This window comes from Acomys minous, assembly GCF_964271855.1.
Source record: "Acomys minous genome assembly, chromosome: 11".
In the NCBI taxonomy this organism is placed as follows: Eukaryota; Metazoa; Chordata; class Mammalia; order Rodentia; family Muridae; genus Acomys; species Acomys minous.
This window is the reverse complement of record NC_140492.1, coordinates 8937671-8946368: the sequence shown is the minus strand read 5'-3', so window position 1 is coordinate 8946368 and position 8698 is coordinate 8937671. Positions and strand designations below refer to the sequence as shown.

Here is an 8698-nt window from a genome sequence, read left to right as displayed (position 1 = left end):
AATTAATCATCATCTACTGCAAGTACAAGCTTCCCTGATGAGTGCTGAGAGATGCGTTGATCTATGGGTATAACAATATTAGCAATCGGTTCAATACTAAATCCACCTGGTAAAATAGTAGTAGGTTCTCCTCCAGGGCTTTGCCCAATAATAAATAGTGCCAGGTATGAACTTCATCCTGTGAAGTGGGACTTAGATCCAATCAGAAGGTGGAACTTACTTCCCTGACGTCCATACCAATTTTACACTCATAGATATGTTTTATACACGCACAAAGAGTAAAAATGGCCTAACAATGGCCCCTCGTAGACACCAGAGGCGACCAAAGTAAAAGCAAGTGCAAGGGCTAGATTAACTCTTCTACAGTTTTTGCCCAGTGAGGACCTTCAGACCCACCATCATTAAGGCAACTCCCACTGCTCCCATCGGTTACCCTCCAGATCTTGATATGGTAAGAACTCACTACTGAAGACACCATATTCTTGCATCGTAGAACATAGAGGAATCGAGCTGGAATTGACCTGGAAGCTTCTCCCCTACTTTCTTGGTGCTTTCTAGCTGTCATGGTGCTAGGTATACTCCTGAAGGACAATAGTGACCATCAGTTACAGATCACCAGTAAACTTCAGTTAAAAACCAGCCAGTAGAAATTTGCAATGCTTGATGAATTCCAGAGCAAACAAAACACAGCAAAATAAAAGACCAGAACAAATATATGCATGCTGGATGAGTCAGATTTATTGGAAGACTAACAGTAAGACCCTGCCCACACCCTCCAACTGGATATACATTTAGGTTGGTGCAGTTTCATATATGAGAACAACCTTGGAGGTTAGATAGATTTCAGTCACTTGTTTAGAAAACTGTCTTGCTTCTCTTAGCTGTAGTTGAGTTTCAGCTTGGCACTGGTGTCCTGCTCAGCATCACTGATGAACCAGACAACAGTGAGTGGTCTGCAGTTTCCAAACACACGGGAGGCTGGAGGGCAGACATTGCTGTTCAAGTTGCTCCTTGTGAAGATAACTGGTTAAGAAGGGTCCTGTAGTCTTCGGAGTCATTGGTCCATCAGTAGGTGCTGTAGCCAAAACCAGAGCCAGAGCCCCATGGCCTGTAAAGGCTGCTGCCATAGCAACAGCCTGGATTGTTAAAGTTACTAAGGCCACCATAACAGAAGTTCCGGGAGCTGTAGATGGTTCCACAGCCATGGTTCAGGGGAGAACCCAGAGGCACAACGCAGTTCAGGGGGGTGGCTCTGTAGGTGCCATGGAAGTTGGTTCCATAGCAAGGATAACCTGGGAAGTAGTTTCCACAGCAGAAATAACGAGTCATGGTGGCAGATGTGGAGAGAGATCTGGATAGACTGTGAAGAGCAAGTTACCCAAGTGTGAATGGAGCATCTCTCCCACACTCGACTTTTTATACCTTGAGTTGGTGGACATGACACACCAGTCCCTGCACACCTTCCCACAAATTTGCATAAATAAACCTATTATTTTCCAATAAAATGTACATAAAAAGCCCCACAGACTCTTTGCCCACATTTTTTGGTTGGCTTTTCTGCTTACAAAGGAATGTGTGCTATCTTCAAAGCCAGTGACCATCCTTGACATGCCACTGAATTCTTTTCATCAGTGCCCCATGATTTAACTACTGCATTCATTGCATCATCTGAGGCTCTAAATCTTCTGCTTATAAACTCCTCCCTGCTGACATAACTAAGCTAAAACAGCTTTGGCAAGAATATAAACACCCAAACCAAGACATAAGTATTCTCTGAGATCTTTGACTCGAGTAAAATTATTCTACATTCGACAGAAACCCTGTAACCCTCATGTAATTCACTTCCTTTATCATTCTGGAAAGACTAGCATTTGGGAGTTATTTTAATTGGTCGTGAAGAACATCATTTAGACCAAGGTAAATATAGTGGCCGCAGAATGGTATGAATATGGTAGATACCACTGAGTTGCTGGCTTTTAAAAAGCTTGGTTTGTTTTGTGTAAATTCATCTCAATGCTTTTTTTTTTATCTTCAAGAGCATTACTATAAAAATCATCTGAATAATTCTTTTAAAAGACATGAAGTTGGGAGGGAGATAGGAAATATACTGGTGGGAGGTCTAAGGCACTAGAGAAAGAGACACGTGTATAAATTTTTAAATTAAAAATGATGGAATCTTTTCATAGAGGCTATAAGGACACCACATAATAAAATAGCTTGAAAAAAATCTACCAGTAATTTCCATCTGTCTCCTTTATGAGCATCTTCCCTGTTAACACATATTTTATTTTTTATGGAGAACATACAATCTTTACTTGCAAATCATCCTAAACATTACCAAGCTATCTTGTTGTGCTGGCGGTACGCTGGAGCTGAGCAGAATGATGCTCATTTCAAAGTCATGTTGTGCCACATTTGGTTCTCAGTGGCTCCTAGTAAACCGAGGCGCCTGAGCACCATGACCCAGTTTAAAAACACAAGTTACATTTCAGAATGCAGAATGCTTTCTTCTGCTCCCCACTGTATTATGTGCAAAGCTTTCCTTGTGATAAGAGGAATCGTACCAAATTTGAATTTAAAATGATGAATCTGTGTCAAATTAAAGTTAATAAATAGCCATCCTCCTGTGTGAATAAAAATCTGTATTCCTTTTTTTTTCCTTTATTAATTTATTCTTGTTACATCTCAATGGTTATCCCCTCCCTTGTATCCTCCCATTCTTCCCTCCCTCCCATTTTCCCCTTACTCCCCTCCCCTATGACTGTTCCTGAGGGGGATTACCTCCCCCTCTATATGTTCATAGGGTATCAAGTCTCCTCTTGGTAACCTGCTGTCCTTCCTCTGAGTGCCATCAGGTCTCCCCCTCCAGGGGACATGGTCAAAGGTGAGGCACCAGAGTATGTGAGAAAGTAATATCCCACTCTCCACTCTACTGTGGAGAGTGTTCCATCCATTGGCTAGATCTGGGTAGGGGTTTAAGGTTTTCCTTTTTTTTTAAAGTAGCAAAGTTACTGGATATAGCTGGACCTTATGTCGCACACCTGGCACTTCAGAGTTCAAAGCCAGCCTCAGCTACAGAGTAGGACCCTGTACAAAACTAATGCTTTGTGAAGATAGGTTTTATTTTAATTGGACAACCATGGGATCCAATAAGCAAAATGAGTTATTCCTACCAGAACTGATTTATTGAGATCTTTTCATGGGTTCTATGAAGAAGAAAAAAATAGCTATCTACAAAACATCTCATAAGTGGATATCGCTTCATAAAATTATTATAGTTTAAGAATATATTTATAGAAGATAAGAAACAAAGCCATCTTTGTATCATTTTTAGGAAAAACAATGAATTAATAATAAATGTTTTACCATTTTCATTCACTCAACAATACACACACACACACACACACACACACACACACACACACACATCTCACATGAGCCTAGAGAAAAGCAAATACTAGTGTTCTGCTAAAGGGACATAGCAATAAAAGGACTCCTAATGACATTCTACTATTTCCATAAGTAAGTGTCTCACACAGCCATCATAAGAGAGGCTTCCCCCTGCAGCAGATGGGAACAAATACAGAGACCTGCAGCTGAACAATGTGAAGAGTGTAGGAGACCTTGGAACACAAGGCCTAAATGGAATGTCTTCATCCAACCCTTCCCCCTCAGGAGAGGGGGACCCTGCAGAAGAGGAGGTGGAAAGATTGTAAGATCCAGAGGCCATGGAGAACACTAAGAAAACAAGGCCTGGAAATCAACCAGACCAATATACATATGAACTTAGAGAGACTGAGGCAATGTGCACAGAGCCAAGCCAGATGGGGTCCCAGCACTGAGAGGGAGAGAGGCGGACAAGAACACAGCCCCCATCCCTCACCAGGAAGCTGTCATCAACTGAATACAGCTTACAAAGAAAAAGTAGTTTCTCCAACAGAGTCACACTGGGCACACAAACCACACTTAAGGACAAGCCTCATGCCAACAGTCAATGGTCAATACAAAATGAAGCCAGTGGTATTTGGGAGGTTTTTGTGTCTCATAATGCTTCACCTGGACATTTTTTTTTTACCTTATTGGTCTTTTACTTATATATTGTAGCTTCCAATTTTGTGTTTTTATGGTGTGTGTGTGTATATGTGTATGTGTGCATGTGTGTGTTCCTCATACTTTTTATTCAGTTTGTTTTTGTTTGTTTTGTTCTATTCTGGGTTTTGTTTTTTGTTTTGTTTTGTTTTGTTTTTTGGCAGTTGTTTTCTAAAAAGAAAGAGAGAAAGAAGGCATGGAGTTGGAACAGTGTGGAAGTGGGGGAGGATCTGGGAGGGAATGAGATGAGGAAAACATGATCAGAATATATTGTGTGAAAAAAATTTTTCAATGAAAATAAATAAATTTTAAAAACAGAAACAAGTTATCTTTGCTTCAAGGATAAGAACCATATGGACTCTAGATAAGAAAACACAGGAAACTTGAGACGCGATTGTGAGTACACGAGGACAGTAGTGACTAAAACTGAACCAAGCCTGTTGGGCAGTTCCTCCTGCCAGACCACTGGAGCCTGCAGCTTAGATGCTGCCCCAAGATGACAGTGGCATTTCATTTACAAGTCTGCACTTGGGATTGGGGTTCTCCAACGGAAACAGGTGACTCTCCTAAGGCGTCTGCTGACATTTCAGGATTCCAGGAGCTCTGCTCTCCTCCAGCCTGCATGAGATTTTGGACATAACTGCTCTTAGGACCTCAGGTGCTTTTCAGGAATAAAACCATTGTCACAAACCCCAGGGACAATCTTCTCATGATGTTAAGCAAGCATCTTCATTTGGCCACTGTGTGAGATGCCCTGAGCTCCGCATCTCACATAGGAAGGACTGTTGCGCATGCATTGCATGAATCCTGTTTGCTTCAACTCTGGGTGGGTAGAGCTGAACAGTGGAAATGCCTCGTTTCCCTTTTCCATTCCCTTGTGCTCGCTGCTTCCTGTCTGATGGGAAATCAAGGGTAAACTAAGAAGAGTCCACTCATTTCCCCAGAGCAAAAGCCCCCTGAACAGCCTGGTTTGGTTAATCCAAGTCAAAAGAAAAAGATCCATTTCCCCCCCCCCCCCCCCCCCCGTTTACTTGTTTTCCTCTGTCCTATTAGACTTTCCTGGAGCAAACTCTCAGCCAAATATCTTATTATTACTCAATATTTATTTTTTATTCTAAATATTAGTGGTGATGATTATTCATGAAGAGCTCATTCTGTGTTAAGTACTGCTCTACACACAACATGTAATGTTTATTTATATCTTTTCCAAATAGAATGCTAAACGAAAAAAAGATGAGATGTACCATGCATTCTTCCAAGCACTTGACAAACACTCCTTTATTGAATTTCTACAATGACCTTATGATGTGAGTATTATGGCATTTTATATGAAAACCGGTTCCAGAAAATTGCCTGAGGTGACATACTTACCTCTCAGCAGAATCAAACATCAGAGCCAGGTGATCTACCCCAGAGCATAACCCTAGCCGCTTCCCTATGCTGCATTTGTGATGTCATTAGAACTTTAAAAAGGGCCACCTTGTAAAGCGCTTCAAGTATACAATGTGTGTGTTGTTTTCGTGAATATGCCTGTAAAGGCTCATTCTAGCTGCAGGAGTGTCAACCCCAACTCCTCATGTTTTTAAAGACCTGAGCAATTTCATGTCCTCATCGCTCATAGTTTGCTGGCGAGTGTCTCGAGTGCTCATAACTATTATCTGACGACTTAAGGTGGCGTAGAACATTCATGACCTGACACGTCACAGGCAGGGACTACTGCCACAAGCCGTGCTCCTGAAGAGTTTCTGCGGACACTAAGCACTGTTTCCATCCTCTTCTCATTTCTCAAAATCTGCCCACGTGTCAGTTTACAGGTTAGGAAGTGTGGCACTACTTCACACCTGGCAGGAGAAAAATGCGAAAGGTGCCCCTCAGAGCACCGACTTCTTCATGCAGACTGCACTGTGCCCCACAAACAATACACTGCCGTGACTTGAGCCCAGGAAGTGTGGACTTTAAAAAAGCATGGACTTCTCCCAAAGCCCGTATGATACCCTTCTGCCCAGGAATGGGATGCCCAGCCCAGTAAAAAGAATCACGCCTGTCCCAGAATCTAGCTGATGTCTGCATCCTCTTGAGACCATGACAACCTGTCCCAGGGTAGAGGGTAGCACACAGCACTCACCGAAAGTAGGCCACCCCTGACCAGGCCGCCCACCAGAGGTCACACTTGGCGCGATAGTAGCTTCTGTGTTCTCTTGAGCAACCACACCTCAGTGAGAAAACTGTTTGCCACCTCCATTGGTGCAGCAGCCCACTGTCCACAAGAGGCCTCTGAAAGATTCATAAACCCTGAGGGGATCCCTGCAGCTGAGAAACTAAGTGTGGACTGCATACCTGTACCCAGCTGCAACCACAACCAGTGTATCCCAAACAAACAACATCTTAGCATGCAACCACCCTGGGAAGTGTCTCTGTAAAATCAAAAAAAAAAAAAAGTGTGAACACAGGTGTTAGGATTCTGTTCCAGTCGGCCAAGTAACCTGTGATGTCACTGCCTACCTACCACTGGGCATCCCCCTGCCCAGGAGTATAAAAAAGGACAAACCCACCTCTCTCTCTCTCTCTCTCTCTCTCTCTCTCTCTCTCTCTCTCTCTCTCTCTCTCTCTCTCTCCTCTCTCCTCTCTCTGAGACCTCCCCTTTCCTTCTCTCCCCATGCTCATATAATAATCCTCTCACTATCGTTATCAGTTCTGTGGTACATATTTCCTATTTTACATTATATTTCATATCTCATTGGACACAAGAAACATTTTTTAAAAATCAAGGAAACATGAGATCATCAAAGAGCTGCATTCACTATCCTGCAATGGGCTCCAAAGAAAGAAAACTGCTGTAAAGGGATTTCAAAGTGGATCTCCGGTGAGATCCAGCAAACACGGGCTGGCAGTGCAGCAAGGTCCACAAAACAGTTCTGATCTGAGCAGAGATTCAAATGAGGAACTAGAAATTGTTTACTTTTTAATTTTGGAGTTTAAGACTCTAATTAATAAAGTCAAAAGAGTCTTCAAGAGCACCGATAACAGACTAGACCAAGCAGAAGGTAATAACCTTTTGAATTTGAAGGCCAGGATTTGAAGTAAACTCGTTAGAGGAAAAGAAGAAGTGACGGATGAAAAGATAAGCATCACCTCACAGACAAATGTCCACACTGTGGCTGGTCCCCAGGGGAAGAGACACAGACAACTCAAACTTCCCCATCCTGGGAGAAATACAGACATCCAGATCCACAAAGTACAGTGATGCACTCGGAATCAACGCAAGGGGGTCTTCTCTGGGACACAGGATGAAACATAAAAATAGAGTGAATGAAAGTTCCTGGAAAGGACTGTGCATGCAAAGGTTGAGGGCCTGGTTAAAATGTCAATAACTGTGGAGAGGTTGGCATGCTGCTGGTCCTGAGCCTGCTGAGATTTATCTGGAACTATTTTATCCCACCAAATAAGTCAACTTTTGTCCATCTCCATGTCGGAGCTAGAACCCTGTAAATAGCAGGTAGAGTTAGCCTAACATCCTGACAGATTAAAAAAAAACATTGAACATATATTAATTTTAACAAAACCCTATTCTCCACCAGTGGGTGGGCTAAGAGTGCTGCCAGACACCATCTAAGGGTGGTACTTAGAATTCCTCCACCTGCTGCTACTGCCCACTTTATGTTTTCAACCCAGGAATTTTTTTTCAATGCCTTGACTTATAAATTGCTTTCTGTACTACAGAAGCTTCATGAAATGGCTTTCACATTGGGACATGGTTTCTGGAGAAGCCTATATCCCCTAGCCATGCGTACCCAACCTTGGTTCTAAATCAAACTATCTTTTATTTAGCTGAGACCTGTGGTTTGGGCATCAACAAAGGTGAAAGTTTATAACCAATTTCAGAGTTCTCCAGTACTTTAATGCTAAATCATGAATTTCCACATCCCTAATAAGAAAATTAAAAACAAAAATTCAGAATAACAACCATAGCTATAACCTAATGATAAAGAACATTAAAATATGGCTCTTCAAGTAACAATGTTACTTTATAAGATTGTATGCAAACATCGTAAGACATATAAGAATTGAAAACTAAAACCTTATCACTAAGAACCAACACACAAAAAAGTAGAAGCACAAATGAAAGAGTAAGAAAATAACACACTATCTACAAAACAATCAGAAAATATTAGCACTATGGGAGTAAGTGTTTCACGGAGTATTCCATCTGGCCAGCAAAATACACACTGCCCCCAAGAGAAGATAAATTACAGAGCAGACCCCAAACAAATGTGGATCATCTGGTCACACGGTGCAACACTGGAACTCACTCATGGGACGCCCTTCAGAAACTTTATAAATATATAAAATTTGAGCAATGTGCTCTTAAACAACATGTGCCCGTGTGTAGGATTTTCTTTTTTTCTTTTTCTTTTTTCTTTTTAATTCTATATACAACTGAAAATAGACACAACATACCAAAAGATGTGGGAAAGGGGTGGAGGAAAATTCCTAAAATTCAGGCTATAAAGCCAGCAGCACCATGAGGTGATGGCGAAGGACTGACCACTGGGTACCAAGCTGCAGGCAAGTAGAGAAAACTGTTTCACTGTTCTACTGCACAGTCTGG

General features: G+C 42.0%; 1 protein-coding gene across 1 annotated transcript; it reads right to left on the bottom strand.

Moving 5' to 3' along the window:
- Positions 1-716: 716 nt before the first annotated feature.
- On the bottom strand, positions 717-1403 carry KRTAP7-1 (keratin associated protein 7-1). The gene has a single exon (XM_084800560.1). It carries the CDS (start codon positions 1327-1329, stop codon positions 1066-1068), a length of 264 nt encoding a protein of 87 aa, XP_084656686.1. The 5' UTR covers positions 1330-1403; the 3' UTR covers positions 717-1065.
- Positions 1404-8698: the final 7295 nt, after the last annotated feature.

What these genes read in the sequence shown, in the direction of transcription:
- KRTAP7-1 (XM_084800560.1), bottom strand. Translation starts at nt 1,329, where the DNA reads ATGACTCGTTATTTCTGCTGTGGAAACTACTTCCCAGGTTATCCTTGC.